This window comes from Crassostrea angulata, chromosome 3 (genome assembly GCF_025612915.1).
Source record: "Crassostrea angulata isolate pt1a10 chromosome 3, ASM2561291v2, whole genome shotgun sequence".
NCBI classification, from domain to species: domain Eukaryota; kingdom Metazoa; phylum Mollusca; class Bivalvia; order Ostreida; family Ostreidae; genus Magallana; species Magallana angulata.
Window position 1 is genome coordinate 3,582,989 of NC_069113.1, and position 17,693 is coordinate 3,600,681.

The 17,693-nt window shown below is 34.4% G+C and overlaps 1 protein-coding gene across 1 annotated transcript; it reads left to right on the forward strand.

Moving 5' to 3' along the window:
- Positions 1–18: 18 nt before the first annotated feature.
- LOC128178838 (two pore calcium channel protein 1-like) lies at positions 19–17,693 on the forward strand. Its single transcript, XM_052846209.1, has 19 exons — positions 19–568; positions 1,064–1,146; positions 1,285–1,405; positions 1,591–1,719; positions 7,922–8,044; positions 8,133–8,251; positions 8,541–8,642; positions 9,046–9,172; positions 9,704–9,905; positions 10,406–10,550; positions 11,121–11,285; positions 12,006–12,070; positions 12,266–12,347; positions 12,560–12,629; positions 12,999–13,215; positions 14,044–14,134; positions 14,607–14,723; positions 16,518–16,681; positions 16,876–17,693. The coding sequence occupies exons 1-19, from the start codon at positions 326–328 to the stop codon at positions 17,010–17,012; spliced, it is 2,502 nt and encodes an 833-aa protein (XP_052702169.1). The 5' UTR covers positions 19–325; the 3' UTR covers positions 17,013–17,693.

The following is a 17,693-nucleotide window of genomic DNA, read 5'->3' on the forward strand; positions in this document are numbered from 1 at the left end:
ATAATATTTCCAACTGATATAACTATAAATTTATGAGCAATTAGATCTTATGATATTTATCAGTGTGGTTTCTTTCAATGTACAAGTTATCTTGCTTTCGATTCAACTTAGTTGCAAATACGTTTCTTATGAAGCTGTTACACAGATTGTCCGTTGAAGCACCAGATTGACGTTGATGGTCGGTAAAATTGGAACGCCCCTACCAAATTAAAACATATGATTGTGATGACAGACACTTTCATTTAAATCTCTCTTTTTCTTGTGACAGTTATTTAGGTTGCCATGAATAAGAAAACAGGCTAGTTATTATTGTCAGGTGTAAAAAATGACCGAATCTCCCCAGCCGTTGAAAGAAGATCTTGCCATTGAAATAGAGCAAAATGTTACAGTCAGTAAAAATCACATTGTGGATGCTGACATGCCATCGGAGCCTGAAGGTAATGGGGCGAAAAATCCGAACATTAACATTGATACTTCAGTGAGTGATCATGGACCAAATCATACCACTTCAGATGGATCCCCACCCAAGTGGGGTATTCATGAAGATCTTAAGCATCTACAGGAAGATGTAAGTAACCATTGTAACGTCATATTGTATTGGATCGAACTGTAACAGATAAGAACAGTGACACAGCTAGGCTTGAAATCGAGACCCATTAGTTTAAAAGCCAACGTTCGCCAAGTGATTTAAATAGTAATCCACTTGCTTGTGCTATAGTAAAGAAACATAAAAATTGGCAGTTGACTGCAGAACCTATATATACAGTCACTAACACAATTTTTCCCATAAAATTGAAACATACACAGATAATAATTAAGAGTTTGTATACTCTCCATTTTTGTAAAGATGTAATGTTCACCTGATATTAACATAATTATTACCAAGCACAATTTTTCTTCATTTTGCAGTATTTTTTTAATAAATTAACATTATGAATCGAGAGTAAATAATGACTTCGTTAGTATCTCACAAAGATTAATGCATATTTAACAGGGAATTTATGGCATATTGTCTGTGTTTTCTTTATTCAGTCTTCCTTGATTTGGATAATATTGTTTACAGGACATGATTTTAGCTGCCACCCTTGTAATTGATGCCAAAGAAGGCAGAAATTTTACATTTAAAACAGATCCAACTTATGTACGGTGAGGATTTTAAAATTATTTAACAATTCAGCTTGTTGTGTGTATGACAGATTTTATGCAAAGGATTGGGTGCAATTACATGCTAGCATTTTAATGAATAATACTGAATTTTGATATTTGATAATTTATATTTTACAGGTCCTACAATCTCTATCACAAGTTTTATTTACGATATTTGCTGTACTTCATGATTCTGTTTAACCTCTCTTTGGCTCTTTTTGAGAGGCCAGCTAAATCAGGCTGGGAAATTCCTTACTGGGTGAGTTATAAGAAACATCAAAATATGAAGAAATCCTTTTAATACCTTTGATGAAAAATGCCTCCAGAATTTTTTTTTACCAGAAATTTATGTAGTGGGGAATCATATTAGAATTTGATTTAAAATTGATCTATGTGTTTTTAATTAAACCAGCCTCCAGTATTTGTTATTTCTTTGGATTTCAGGCTTCCATGCTGCTAGAGACGATGTGTTTGGCATTTTTTATCTACCGCTTCTTGCACTCGGCTTACTTTAGCCAGAGAGAAGTATTCTTCAGAGACACCAAAAACTGGTTAATCCTTGTGGTCATTGTGGTAAGAGGCCCTATATATGATCATTATGAAAAGCAAATGAATATTCAACATTGTAAAAATTATGAAAACATTTTTTTTAAAGATTGAATTAAATTGAAGATATTACAACTAGTTCAGTCATAAGATAAATATAAAGTGTATGTGGACAGAGGCATAACAGAGATTGGCAACTGATCAAAATCTTGCGGTCCCGATTGTAAAGTGTTCCCAGTTTAAATCAGTATATCTTTCTAATAAACAATTATATCGAAATATATAAAAACTAAAACCTATTACCAAAACATTCAAATTATAATATTTTCATGAGTTTCTGTCTTATAAAGAGGAGTTTTAGGAGGCAGTTGGCTACCCGTTGTCCGAGATTTCGCAGATGTTTTATAGCTGGCCAATATTTTTTCTATATATTAATCTTATTTTTTCAATTTTTTATTTCAAAAATGTCTAAAACACATCCACATTTTTCATAAAAACAATATACTTTTGGTTTAAGATCATAATCTCAGTTTATCAATATGAAGTTCTCAAAGTAAGGTTGGTCCTGAAACATTTTTCAACAACAAAACATGCTAATGGCAGAGCTTGTTGCCAATCTCTGTTATTTATGTCTGTGATGTGGAGATGAATAAACCCTTTGATTAAGATGAAATTCAACAGTCAAGAACAAGGAAAAAACCTACTGACCAGTATACTAGTACAAGTGTAATTGATTTTAATTTACAAATTGTGACTGACTATGATTCCATTTCAAGCTGGTTATTGGGAGAGGTAGGTAGGACTTATATGGTGTGTTTTTTGTTGTGAAACTTAACTATTCTTCGTTTTTCTGATGTAACAACTACTATTAATGCTATATACTGTCCTTGCAAATGGTTTGAATGTCCTCTTAAAGCCTGCACACTTTTGTTAAAATATTAGTTGATCTTCTATGCACTTTTACATTATTTCATGCAAACTTAAAATACTTTTAGTCTTTACTAAATATATGTTGATGATTTTGGAAAATCTATAAAACATAGATTTTTATGTGTTAGTAGATACAGCCACTTTTATTCATCACACTGAGTTAGCTTGTTTTGTACACATAGTTTTTAGTTCACTAGAGTGAATAGCTCAGAAGAGCTAGCTTTTCAAATCAGTCTGGCATTCATATGTATGTCTGTCCGTATATATTTGTCTGTAAACTTTTAACATTGTCAACTTATAAACATTTACAGTAATCGCTGGAGACCCACAGTTGATTATGTTTTGTTCCTCTGTCCCTCAGCTGGTAATGCATAATCAACGATGGAGAGATGTAAAAATTGATATAATCAACCATGGGTCTCTGATATTTATCTATGGTGTACAAAGATTTGAATGAAAATTTGCCTACGATTAATTTTATATTGATTTAAGTGGTGTAAAGAACTTTCAAGTTTTTTCATATATTTATTCATATGGATCAAAAGGGAACAATTTTTCTTAAAAAGGGAGGGGTCATAATAGGGTAAAAATTTATATATTGAAATTCATAAAAAAATTATTATTTTCTGTAGAATATGTCATCTCTATTTCATCTTATCAGCATGAAATATTGTACACATTAATGAGTTATAAACATTGTATTTTTTATCTTAAAGCTTAGTTACATTAGGTAGATTAGAGCATATTGTTGCTCCGATGAGTGATGTAGCCTGATGGCCTCTTGTTTTCTGCCCATATCCATGGACTAGACATTACCTGCATTACATATTTTTGTTTTCACTTGATTTATCCTATATGTAGTTTATTTTAAATTAGCTGTTAGTAAATTTATAATCATACACACTTTAAAGTCACCGGGTATGGGACACCTCCATATTGAGATGTACTTAAAAATTCCTATCGAAATAAACAATATTAAATCAAGTATGATTTTATATATATTTTCTTTCCCAAAATTGTTATCTAACAGCGTAGCGCAATGGGTTAGAGTGTTCACCATGAATGAAATTCTAAACTTATGAAAGTACATTTATTTTGATTTATATGTAGCCAGTGTCAGTAGAAATAACTCAGACAACTTGATTTGGTCTAAGGTTCACTTCATTCAGTATAATTATAAGTTATACAAAAACCTGTAATAATTCATTATTATATTTAAACACATAATTATATCACATAAAGCAACTACACAATTTCATTTATTAAAATATCTTACTGGAACAGCTTCCCCAAAGACAGATATTATATATTTCATTATTTGTGCAGTATATTGGCGGGAACATGCAGGTAAAACAGGTTTTAGATATCATGTGACATTTATTTATAGATGTAGTCTGTCGTCGCTGGGCTGAAAATATACACTCACACGCACACGATCACTCTCAAAACAAATGCAAAAGCACAAATACATATTTAGATATATTATCCTGGTTACAATTATAATGTACTTTTATAACCACATCTATAATATCGACAGGTGTCCCATAGCACAATAACATAATATCATCTATAATATCGACAGGTGTCCCATACCACATTAACATAATATCATCTATAATATCGACAGGTGTCCCATACCACATTAACATAATATCATCTATAATATCGACAGGTGTCCCATACCACATTAACATAATATCATCTATAATATCGACAGGTGTCCCATACCACATTAACATAATATCATCTATAATATCGACAGGTGTCCCATACCACATTAACATAATATTGTAACGATTTTATGTTATGTAATGTTGAATCATGCGTACGGCACATGATAGCTGTGTTTGCATTGTCGCCTAGCAACCAGCGGAGATTGTCACGTGACCCACAGAGGGTATATAAACGAGCGCGTCGCAGCCGCAGCGTTCTCTTCCCTAGCAGAGTTCCAACGGAGAGGAATTGCGAGACTAAATTACGATTTGGTAGGTGGGTTGCCTTGAGAGAGAGGCTTACCACATTGATTATTATAGGACCAATCGTGTTTAACCACTAGTTGGTTATTATAGAGGCTGTCCTCTTGGAGGTTAGCCTAGTTAGTCGTCGCTGATACTCTACTAGTAGTATTAGGGAAGGGGTACGCCTTTAGTTAGTGGTTGTACACTGTTCGTCCTGCATAAGGCGTTAACACAGTGACTGCCCCTGCTGAAGGGTTACCTCTTCGGTAGGTAATCCAGCTAGGTCGTGCCGCGGGTATTCACTACCGCCTGAATAAGGCATATAATAGTGTTTACCTCGTGGTGTTAATAAAGTTTTAATCCCGACCGACCAGATTCATTTGTGATTTTACCCTAAGTAAGGGAAGGCCATTTTGTAAATATTTGTAGGCCAATTGTAATCACTAATCATTTTAGAGAGGAAAATTATTATTGTTCGATATTTTTTTATATTCAACCCCCAGACCCTAGAATTGACTAGATACGGACCCCTCGACACGTTACAAAAATAAATGGTGGCAGCGCGGTCGGATCTGGGTAACTGTTGAATTATTAGCTGATTACTTTATGTGAATTTTGGTCGGAATAAATTCTTTTGATTGTATTGTGTTTAATTTTAAATTATGATGAGCGCATTAGAAAAAGAATTGCGGCAGTTGCATGACGGGTTGCCTAAGACAGCTGAGAAATCGCATGCCAGAGATTCAGGCATACCTGACAGCAGGCACACCACATTACTGGGTGAAAAGTCATATAAGAGTTCTGGTGCGAAACCTAAGCAATTAAAGAAGACAACCAGTTTTCTTGGAGATGACGAGCCTAGTTTTGTGGAAAACTTCAATGAGCTGACAAACCGCAAGCAACGTGTATCAAGTACACCATATATCGACTCTGCAGCCATTGATGACCCAGATGACTCAAGGCCTTACAAGGACAATGTAACACGCAGGCGTCAGAAAAAGGATGACAATGAGCCCGTCCGTTCAGGAGTTAAGGCAGACAAGTTTGATGGTAGTTCATCCTGGGTTGATTTCAAATCACATTTTGAAATTTGCGCCGCCCTTAACAAATGGTCTGTTTCAGACAAGGGGATGCATTTGGCGGTATCATTGAGGGGTCAAGCCCAGGGTGTATTAGGAAACCTACCAGAGGGTGAAAAGTGCAACTACAGACTGTTGTGTAAGGCGCTTGAAGAGAGGTTCTCCCCGACAAATCAGACAGAACTCTATAGAGCTCAACTGCGTGAGAGGCGACAGAAAGCCTCAGATTCATTGCCTGAATTAGGTCAGGATATAAGGAGGCTTACCAATCTTGCCTACCCAACAGCACCAGTTGAGGTAAAAGAGACGCTTTCCAAAGAGCAGTTTATAGACGCCCTGAGAGATAGAGACATGCGTCTAAGGGTTCGACAAGCAAGGCCCATTGATCTCAATGATGCCGTGAGACATGCTGTTGAGTTGGATGCTTTTCAGGCGGCAGACCATCGAATGCACGACAGTCCAACCTATGCAAGGTCTACACAGAGTGATGAAGAAAAGTTAGACCCTATTTCAGTGTTGAAAAAGGAGGATCAAGCCGTGCAGACTTCATTTAGTCGTGAAAACTTTTGAAACTCGTTTGGAAGCAGGAGGGACTGCGGAACTCAAACGGATCCTTTGAAAAGAATCCTGACAACGAAAACTGTCAAGAAGTTCAGAGATGGAAATGTTGACACTAACATCGTTTCTAAAGAAAAAGTTGTGTTTGATATGTGAATCATTTGAAATGCATTTTTAAGGAAAATTGTTTATTTCTGCAAAGTTAAGAAACTTTGTAGTTTGAGTACTGATGTTAAATAAATATAACTTGGTAGTTTTAACATTTCTTTACATGCGGGTCGCATGTCATCGAAGGCGTGGGTAGTGTAACGATTTTATGTTATGTAATGTTGAATCATGCGTACGGCACATGATAGCTGTGTTTGCATTGTCGCCTAGCAACCAGCGGAGATTGTCACGTGACCCACAGAGGGTATATAAACGAGCGCGTCGCAGCCGCAGCGTTCTCTTCCCTAGCAGAGTTCCAACGGAGAGGAATTGCGAGACTAAATTACGATTTGGTAGGTGGGTTGCCTTGAGAGAGAGGCTTACCACATTGATTATTATAGGACCAATCGTGTTTAACCACTAGTTGGTTATTATAGAGGCTGTCCTCTTGGAGTTTAGCCTAGTTAGTCGTCGCTGATACTCTACTAGTAGTATTAGGGAAGGGGTACGCCTTTAGTTAGTGGTTGTACACTGTTCGTCCTGCATAAGGCGTTAACACAGTGACTGCCCCTGCTGAAGGGTTACCTCTTCGGTAGGTAATCCAGCTAGGTCGTGCCGCGGGTATTCACTACCGCCTGAATAAGGCATATAATAGTGTTTACCTCGTGGTGTTAATAAAGTTTCAATCCCGACCGACCAGATTCATTTGTGATTTTACCCTAAGTAAGGGAAGGCCATTCTGTAAATATTTGTAGGCCAATTGTAATCACTAATCATTTTAGAGAGGAAAATTATTATTGTTCGATATTTTTTTATATTCAACCCCCAGACCCTAGAATTGACTAGGTACGGACCCCTCGACACGTTACAATATCATCTATAATATCGACAGGTGTCCCATACCACATTAACATAATATCATCTATAATATCGACAGGTGTCCCATACCACATTAACATAATATCATCTATAATATCGACAGGTGTCCCATACCACATTAACATAATATCATCTATAATATCGACAGGTGTCCCATACCACATTAACATAATATCATCTATAATATCGACAGGTGTCCCATACCACATTAACATTATATCATCGGCATCTACTACAAAACTGGCAATATTAAAAGAAGTTAAAGCTCTTGAAGAAAATAAAACAAAGCCAACCTAAAACTATGAATATCAATTAAGTTTAATTGTTAAAATTTGGGTGTAATCACAAAAGCTCAAATATGATTGTAGAAAACAGTCATGGGAGAAATATTTTCATGTTATTAAACGTACACTGGAAACATTATAACTTAGTTGAATGGTTTTAATATTTTTTGCATTTTGGCTGCTCTTTGTCCATTTATTAAAATACTTGGTATAACAATATGATAAAAGATTGTTGCAGCTTATTTTGGCTTCAAAGCACTGAATTAATTATGATTACACTAATTAGTAATATTATGGGGAAGATAACACTAAATTTGGACTGGGTTAAATTATATTTGTATACAGATTGAACATTTGTGTTTTCTAATATTCTGCCTGTTTTTTTTTACGACAGCTAACATTTATTGATATGATATGTTACGTAATCTGGGACAATGTTACACATTCGACGCGACCTATCAGGTGGTCTCGGCCATTACGACCTCTATTCCTCATTAACTTTCCAGATGGGAAACAGGTAGGATTGAGTCTTAACATTTCAGTATGTATCATGAAGATTTCAAATGTAAGGAAGAATACTTTTTTTGTTAAATGTTTCTTTCCAGATTCGGCGAGCTTTTCGGAACATTCGACGTACTGTGCCAGAGATTATGAATGTCCTCATTCTGTTTCTCCTCAGTGTTCTGTTGTTTGCACTGTTGGCTCTAAAGCTGTTTAGTCGGAGGTGAGAATCATTTTCAATTAGTTCAATAAAACTTTGGAAGGTAAAATAAAAAGCTTCACCTCAAATTAAGATTTACTTTATATGTGGATATCTGAATCTAACCAAAGTTACCTTTGAGAGTTATCCATAAACGTGAAATAAAATGACATTCATGTAAATCGATATGAATTGGAAAGAAAAAACAAAACACAAATCTTCTCATTCAGTCTTTTAAGTCAATTCTTGGTATCTTACAAAACACATATTATTTGTGATATTTTATAGACAATGAAGCATACTTTTTATTCAGGGATTTAGTGTATGCTAATGGAGATCCATACTTTGAGACCTACTTGGACAGTATATGGGATCTCTATGTCTTAGTTACCACAGCAAACAGCCCTGATGTAATGTAAGTACCAGTACTGGTTACCATGGCAACTAAAGTGTCATATGTAGGGACTTTGAAATATCAAATTGTTTGAAACTTGAAAAAAATTGTCAGAAAAGTAATTACTAGCTAATTTAATCTGCCACTGATCATATTTTTGTAAACCCCTTCCTCCGATGGATTTCAACTTTACATCATTGAAACAGAACATCATCATCATCATTTTCAAATTTCCTATAATTATCAGTTTAAATTTTTGTAAATCCTCAGTGATTTTTAAATAGTTAAATGGTATTTCTTGGATCCTTTACTGTGCTATATATAATACTCAGGTGACCATTAGGACCCATGTGCCTTGCAGTCAGCTTGGAGAATTTTTGGTAGAATACAGTACACTTTAATTATTTCTCCATTGTTTCTGCAGGATGCCAGCCTATGACAGCAGTAACTGGTTTGCCTTGTTCTTCATCTTCTACATTGTGATTTGTTGGTTGATTTTCATGAGCATCGTTTTGGCTGCCATCTATTACAGCTACAGGAAAAACCTCAAGGTAATTTGCATGTAAAATAAGAAAGTTTCTCCCTAGAGTGTCCTCACAGAGCAAGAAATTAACATACTCCACAAAAAATCTCCACTATGAAAAGAAATAAAAATACCCCTTAGTCTCCAAACCAAAAGAAATTGAAACATCTTACACAGAATTAATTAACTAAATTATCCCCTCGCAACATCTAGCAACTTTGATGCAGCAATAATATGATGAAAAAAAGTTGGATAAAACACTTACCTGGCTGCTGCTTAAGAATGTAGCAAGACAGGCACCCCTTTAAATAATCATTCTGAAAAATATTTAATAGTGTCTTAAAGTAAGGAGGATCAAGGATCTTTTAGTTATCAAGTAAAAAACTAGCAGTACATAATACATATTATGTTGAGACTGAGTCTGGTTTGTGAGGAGACTTCAGTGTACAGCAGGTCTGTGTAATTTTCAATTATCATGGTTAACTGATAACAAGAACAATTAAGGTCTCTACATTTATCAGGAATCTTACATATCGAATGAAAATGGTGTTTTTGTCAGAATGAAATCAAAGCTGCTGTATATGGGAAGAGAAGAAAGTTAGCCCAGGCGTTTGACATTCTGAAAGTTCCGCATGGAGGCCGCCAGGTGGTGACGTATACTGTTTGGTGTGAGTTAATGAAGCGTGTCATTCCCAACCGCAGTCGCAGCCATATTGACCTACTTATCCGAGTTCTGGATATCGATGGATCCAACATGATCAGTGAGTATGGCAGCCGAATTTTCCTTATTTTACATGAGTAATTAATCCTTAAGTTGATTCAACTGTTTTGAATCAAATTGCGAGAATATAAAATTACAAATGCCAAATTTTTGTTCATAGTTTCATTAAATTTACATGTTTCCAAAATATACAAACAAGATTTTAAAATAAGTGAGATGTGCTTCCTGTGACTTTACGCAAATACATGTGTATATATTCCTTGCTTTGAATTAGGAATCTACAGTATATAATGCCTTGCAAATATTTTTTAAAGTACATGTACATATACTTTTTTAAATACAGGCACGTCATGTTAAACAAGACATTTACATTCTTTTTTTTGTACTGTGCTGTGGATTAATGGATGAAATTCAGTGTTTGTCAAAAGAATTCAGCATACAATTAAAAGCATCCTAAATTGCATGTCTTGTTCTTTATTAAGAGTGCCCCTACCCCCACACTCACTGATGCATGATTCTTTGATCATTAATTATTGACAGGAAAACAACAGTTCCTGAAGCTTGCTGACCTTTTAGAACTACAGCTCTCAGAGGTCAAAGACAGGCAGACATTTCTGGAACAAAAATTCCCTGTTATATATAACTCATTTATCAGCAGAATTGTGAAACTGGTGGTCAGACACAAGTAAGAGTCAAAGGTTACTACCGGTACATGTATGTTACAAAGACAAAAAAACTTTATCCGTATCTACTTTTTCAGTGAACATAAAGGGTCAAAGGTTATCAACAAATGAACAAATTGTTTTTAGATATTTTAAGAATATTTTACTGAAAGTATTAATGAAGCTCTTTCTAAAGTAGTCTTCACTTAATTAATAGAGCTTTGTCTAAAGTCTTCTTCACTTGATTAATAGAGCTCAGTCTAAATTAAGTCTTCTTCATTTGATTAATAAAAGCTATCACTAAAGTCTTCTTCATTTGATTAATAGAGCCCTGCCTAAAGTCTTCTTCACTTGAATAATAAAGCTCTACCTAAAGTCTTCTTCATTTGATTTATAAAAGCTCTGTCTAAAGTCTTCTTCACTTGATTAATAAATCTCTGTCTAAAGTCTTCTTCACTTGATTAATAAAGCTCTGTCTAAAGTCTTCTTCACTTGATGAATAAAGCTCTGTCTAAAGTCTTCTTCACTTGATTAATAAAGCTCTGTCTAAAGTCTTCTTCATTTGATTAATAAAAGCTCTGTCTTGATTTCAGAGCCTTCCGCTACTTCTTTGACTTTATGATATTTGTGAATGCCTGGTTCATTGGTTTTGATCTTGATGAAGCCGACTGGTTCTTTCTTGGAATTTTCATGCTGGAAATTGTTTTGAAATTATATACATTTGGACCTCGAGAGTTCTTCAGAGTGTTTTGGAATGTGTAAGTTGATTATTAAATTGATCATTTTTATAATTTGTTAATTTGACAATTTATCCAAGAAATGTACTGGATCACCACAGGGCAGTATAGGATAGTGTATGTTTTGTAAACTGCAAAGCGGATTATGGAGATATACATGTACATTTATTCGTAAACTGCCCAGCAGTTTACAAAAAGGCCTAAACTGTTTCAACCCACTCTATATTCTATGAATTTGGTAGCTTTTATGGTTTCATTAATAATTCATGAATTCATGAATAGTAATTTTTTTTGGATTTCAAGTTGATCCATAAAATTAAATGTTCATTGATTTGCGTATCTAACAACATATTATATTGGTAGGATAATTGGCCATAATTTTTACATTGTATTGTATTGTTTATTAGTCAACAGCTGTACAGCTCATAGACATATACAATTAATATACACATGTTATAAAACATATAATTTTTACATACATCTATCCTTGAAACTGCGATCATTACTAAATTCATGAAAATTGATACCCATGCACAAATGATTAATAATGTGACCACATTATTGTATTTATTCTAAATAGTTCAATTACTGAAATTAAAAAGAAATGTGTACATGATAACTTGATATTGTAGATTGATTCACATGTCACCGTGACCGAGGTAAAAAAGTCTATATTTCTCTCAGCCAATGCAATATCATGTTGCTTACAAATATTGAACAATAATGCAACATTTGTTGTAGATTCGACTTTGTTGTGATAGGAGCTGCTGTGATTGCATCTGCCATTGAAACAATTGAAGATTCTAGTGAGTATGAACTCTTCAACTTAATGAGAGAAATTCTCTCATAATTATTCAACATTCAATGAAGTATTTTTTGAATTGTTTGCCAACTTTTGCCTACTTTCACGATATATGGAGCAGATGTTGTAAATGCAAGTACATTTTTCATTATTCAAGTCTAAACATTTTTAAGAACAAGATATTTGTATATATTTACAGCATACGAGGAGTTTCAGCTGTTGGACTACCTCCTCGTTTTAAGAGTTTTGAGGCTATTCAAAATTTTTGGAAGCATAAAACGGTAAGAAAGTTTGCTCTTGATTTATTAAGTTCTTGTTCTTAAATTTTTCCTATGAGTGTGCAAATTCAAATCAGTTTGATTTTTTTATCATCAGATAAAAGAGCCAAAAAAAAGCAAATGTTTTGAAAAAGTTTTCTTCAGGAAGAGCTTTATATATATTTATTTTGTTTTGAAATCTAATTAGTTAAATCGTTTATTTGATGTTTCTGCAGCTTTAAAGTAATTCTCCAGACAATTATCAACATTGGACCATCTATCATAACCTATGGAGGGGTGATTTTGGTGAGGAACTTCTTAAATATATTTTTATATCTCTATAATATCTGGAGAGGTTAACCAATCAATACTCAGAAAAGCAGACAAAATGATATATAATACATAGAGTATTTATAATTGTTGATCATTGAGACTTGTGTAAAAGAGAGATTTGTGTTGGAACATCAAACTGTCAAAGCAGTGAATCACTCACATGGTTATAGAACTCATATTGCAGTTTTGAAAGAGACCAAAAAACTCCACATTCAACAGGTGTCTGTTCAATAATGTGTCTCAGTTTTAAAGATTTTTAAAAGTTGTTATGAAGTGATCAAAGTAAGTCTGAGCTCTAAGCCACACTCCATTGAGTAATTTCCTCTCCTTTATGACATGCAGGTATTTTACTACATCTTCGCCATCATCGGTATGGAGATCTTCCAAAACCTGATTCATTACTATGACTACTACAAAGAGGACTCCCCACCGTTCTGTGGCAACTCCGCCCTGAACGGGACTCAGTTCTACAAGTTCCACTACTGTAACAACAACTTTAATGACCTGCTCCGCTCCCTCGTGGTTCTGGTGGAGCTGACTGTGGTCAACCAGTGGCATGATATCCTTTTATTTCTGAGCAAACTCTATAATAGACTTTGTGGCTATGTTATGAAGGGAGATAACCCAATGATATTTTCTCTCTCTAGATTTTGTAGCTTTGTTTATATTAATAATAAGATTTATTATGAAGGGAGATAATCCAATGATATCCTTTTAGGGATTTCTTCTCCAACTCTCTAGATTCTCTAGCTTTTTGTAGTATTATTAAGATTTATTATGAAGGGAGATAATCCAAGAACTTTTTTTTCTAATTCACGAGAGATTTGTTTAGTTTTGTTAAGATTGATTAGATAGGGGTACAGTCAAATGGTATCTTCTTTAAATCTTCAGATTTGGCAGCTCTGTTATTTTTAAAAAGATTTTTAAGAGATTTTTTATATTGGGAGATAATCCCATGAAAGCATTTTTTATTTCAATAGATTTTTATTTAGCTTTGTTGAGATTGATAAGATAGGGAAACAAACCAATAATATCCTGTTATCCTACCTTACTCTAGATTATGTGGTTTTGTCCATATTGATTTAAATTTATAATAAAGGTGCATAATGATATTCTCTGTGACACAGAATATATTATGAAGGACAATTCCATGTCATCCTTTCAAATACTCAATTTTAGATTTTTCAGCCTTATCAAGATCATAAGGGGGACAACTTCATAATTTTCTCTCTGATTCTTTATTTTGTAGCGTTGTTAGATTTTATGCTTTTATATTCATTCTCACCTTACAACTCTACTTATGTTTATTGAAATATCAATCTAGTTTTATGTCCATCATAGCAGGATCTTTTTAAAGTAATCTCGTTTATTCCCTTGACTAACTCACTGTTAGCTTCGGGTTTTGTGGCGGTAACCAGTAAAGTGGCTCGCCTTTATTTCTTCTGTTTCCACATGTGCTGTGTCATCATTGTCTTGAAGTAAGTAAACTGTTGACAACTTGAATGTACAAGTATGCGACATACATACCTATGGGGTGTTTACATGTCACTATTTAATATGCAGTTACTAACAACTGTAGATTAAATGCATTAATTTTTGAAATCATATAATTTTCATGTATCTCTGTGAGCAAAAATTTACAGTAAGGTCTCCAAATATACTTGCTTATAGAGGCTGATTTGACTGTGTCATTTTATAGTACATGTATTATCTACCCACAAACCAAAACACAGATTGATAAAATTAAACAAATTATACATATGATGGGAATCTAAAAGCTAAAATGCCAGTGAATTTTACTGTGCAAAAGAGTCAGTTGTAACTAATGTCAGTTGAGAATTTGTGAGTTAATCTGAGGAAAATATTAATTTAACTATATAATTCCTGATCACTAAGACTTCTTACTTATAATTTTATATTTCTTTTTAATCATTTGGTATTTATTTTCAGCATATTTATTGCATTTATCCTAGAGGCTTTTATTTTGGAATACACCATACAAAAAGTAGGGAAACTTGAGTCATATGTGGAACAGAAAATTCGAGATTTGGGATTGGGAATAGGACAGTAAGTTGATTTCAATTATTTTAAATTCAGACACACTTTGATGAGTGAGTTCAGAATTCTTTAAGTGAGTCAAAACAGCATATATTACATGTAAGTGAGTTCAGACATTCAATGAGTAAGTCCAAGCATTCTGTTACCTAGGTCAGCCATTCTGTAACTAATCCAGACATTCTTTGAGTCCAGTTGTAGGGTGAATGAGTTTAGATATTCTGTGGGTGAGTTCAGACATTCGGTGTGATCAACATTCTGTGAGTGAGTATAGACACTGTGTGAGTGACTCCAAATATCATACAAGTAATTCCAGACAATCTTTGTGCGAGTCCATACACTGTGAGAGAGTCGAAACATTGTATTAGTGAGTCAAGACATTCTATGAATGAGTGAGTGTGGACACTCTTTGAGTAAGCCCAAACATTCTGTGAGTTAAAACAGTCTATATGTAAATTCAGACACTGACTGTGTCCACTCACTCTTTGAGAGAGTGCAGACATTCTGAAAGTCAAAACATTTTTTGAAAGATTCAAGAAATTCTATGTATGAGACAAGACATTCTATGAGTGAGTCAAGACATTCTGTGAGTGAGTCAAGACATTCTATGTGTGAGTCAAGACATTCTATGAGTGAGTCAAGACTTTCTGTGTGTGAGTCAAGACATTCTATGAATGAGACAAGACATTCTGTGAGTGAGTCAAGACATTCTATGTGTAAGTCAAAACATTCTGTGAGTGAGTCAAGACATTCTATGAGTGAGACAAGACATTCTATGAGTGAGTCAAGACATTCTGTGTGTGAGTCAAGACATTCTGTGAGTAAGTGAAGACATTCTGTGAGTGAGTCAAGATATTCTTTGAGTGAGTCAAGACATTCTGTGAGTGAGTCATGACATTCTATGAATGAGTCAAGATATTCTGTGAGTGAATGAAGACATTCTGTGAGTGAGTCAAGATATTCTTTGATTGAGTCAAGACTTTCTGTGAGTGAGTCAAGACATTCTATGAATGAGTTTAGATATTCTGTGATTGAGTCAAGATATTCTTTGAGTGAGTCAAGACATTCTGAGCGTGAGTCAAGACATTCTATGAGTGAGTCAAGACATTCTGTGAGTGAGTCAAGACATTCTGTGAGTGAGTCAAGACATTATATGAACGAGTCATGACATTCTGTGAGTGAGTCAAGACATTATATGAACGAGTCATGACATTCTATGAGTGATTTTGACACTCTGTGAGTGAGTTCAGACATTCTGTGAATTTAAGCAGTCTATATGTGAATCCAGACACTCTGTGTGTGTGTCCAAACATTCTATGAGTATTTCCAGACATTCTGTGATTGAGTCCAGATTATCTGTAAGTCTATACATTCTATAAGCCAGGCCAGATACCCTGTTAGTGAGCATGAAACAATCTCTTAGGAATTATTATTATCAGACTATTTGTTAGTAGGTCCAAGCATTTTTGAAGAGTCTGGACTCTTTGTGAGTGAATATACTCATTTTAGACACTTTATTTGTGTTCTGGGATATTATTTGAAAGAGTTCATGGTATGAACACCTTATAAAGATGTAATTACTGTGTATTGGCATATACTGGATCCAAGGTTAACAGAGTACTGTACATTATCTCTTGTTGTTTTCCAAGGGATCCAAATCTGAGGTTTACGGTGAAATATTTTTATGTACTCAAAACATTTGGTAATAAAATGCAGAGTGATAGAAATGCCCATGTGATAGTGGTATTGTGTTATAAAATAATCTCACCACAAGGACATCAATGGTGATCTTTATCCTTGTTTCAGGACAGGGCCAAGGCAGAGACAGCTATCTGCAGCTAATGACAATTCTGAACTTGTTCCCAATGAAGAGCTCAACATCGTGGAACAGCCAGACTCGGATTCTGACACAGAGAGTATTCCTGATTTGTCTGTAGAAAAGGGGTTACGATTCCACCTCAAGAAGAAAAGTAAGCTTAGTCAATTTGAATTCATTTTATAAGCCTCAACTGTTATTTAAGGAAAACAATGAGATTATTTCTAGCCTTAATAAGATATGAGTAAAAGATTTTTCCATCTGCCTATTTTGTTATATAAATGCATTTATACTATTAAAATAATGAAGATTTTTTTGTTTTGTAAATTTTAAACTGTTCTCTCACAGGTCGTAAGAAAGTGGAGGTGCTCTTGCAGCAGATGTTTGAGGGAGAAATAGACCCGGAAGATGAGGGACCAGAGAATGAGACCGAGATTTATGTGGATAAAGGCCCCCGGCGCCTCACCCTCGACACTGTGGCCTAGCCGCGCCCTGCTAGAGTTCCCGTACCCCCTCAGGTATCCCTGTCAAGACAAAATGAACTGTTCCCTGGACTAGCAAAGATGGACACAGTCTCTTTTTTCTTCAATGAAATACTCGGCATCATATGAAAGATAGTTTGTGAAAGAGTTCATATTTACCATAGTCATATGGGTTATCGTTTATTTGAAAATGTAAACCACAGAAGGCAATTCTTTCACTAATCTTGAATTTTTTCCTAGCATTTACAAAGAATGGCACAAAACATTTCAAAAGTATTGTATTTTACACTTATTGTATTTAGGAAATAAGTCTGCCAATCATGCGATTACTTGTGTGTTTATTTATACAATGGTCGAGATTATGATGTCACAAATACTCAGTATAGTTTCTGGTTATACAATGTTTATGTTTTGTGTTTTAATTCATGGGTGTTTGAGAAAAACTAATCATTGAATAAGTGCTATATACATATTTATTTATTCCACGTGTATATTGTAAAAGTCACAAAAATGATAAAAACATTTTTAGCTTATTCAAATTCAGGTATATAGATTTGTAAAGCAGACAATTTTTTCCATGCAGGATACTGTAAACCAACTTTTATTTGTGTGCGAGAAAATTTTGCGAGGTTAGCGAGAGCCTTGTCGTCTCGAATATTTCTCGACGCGAACCAATCCTTTGTC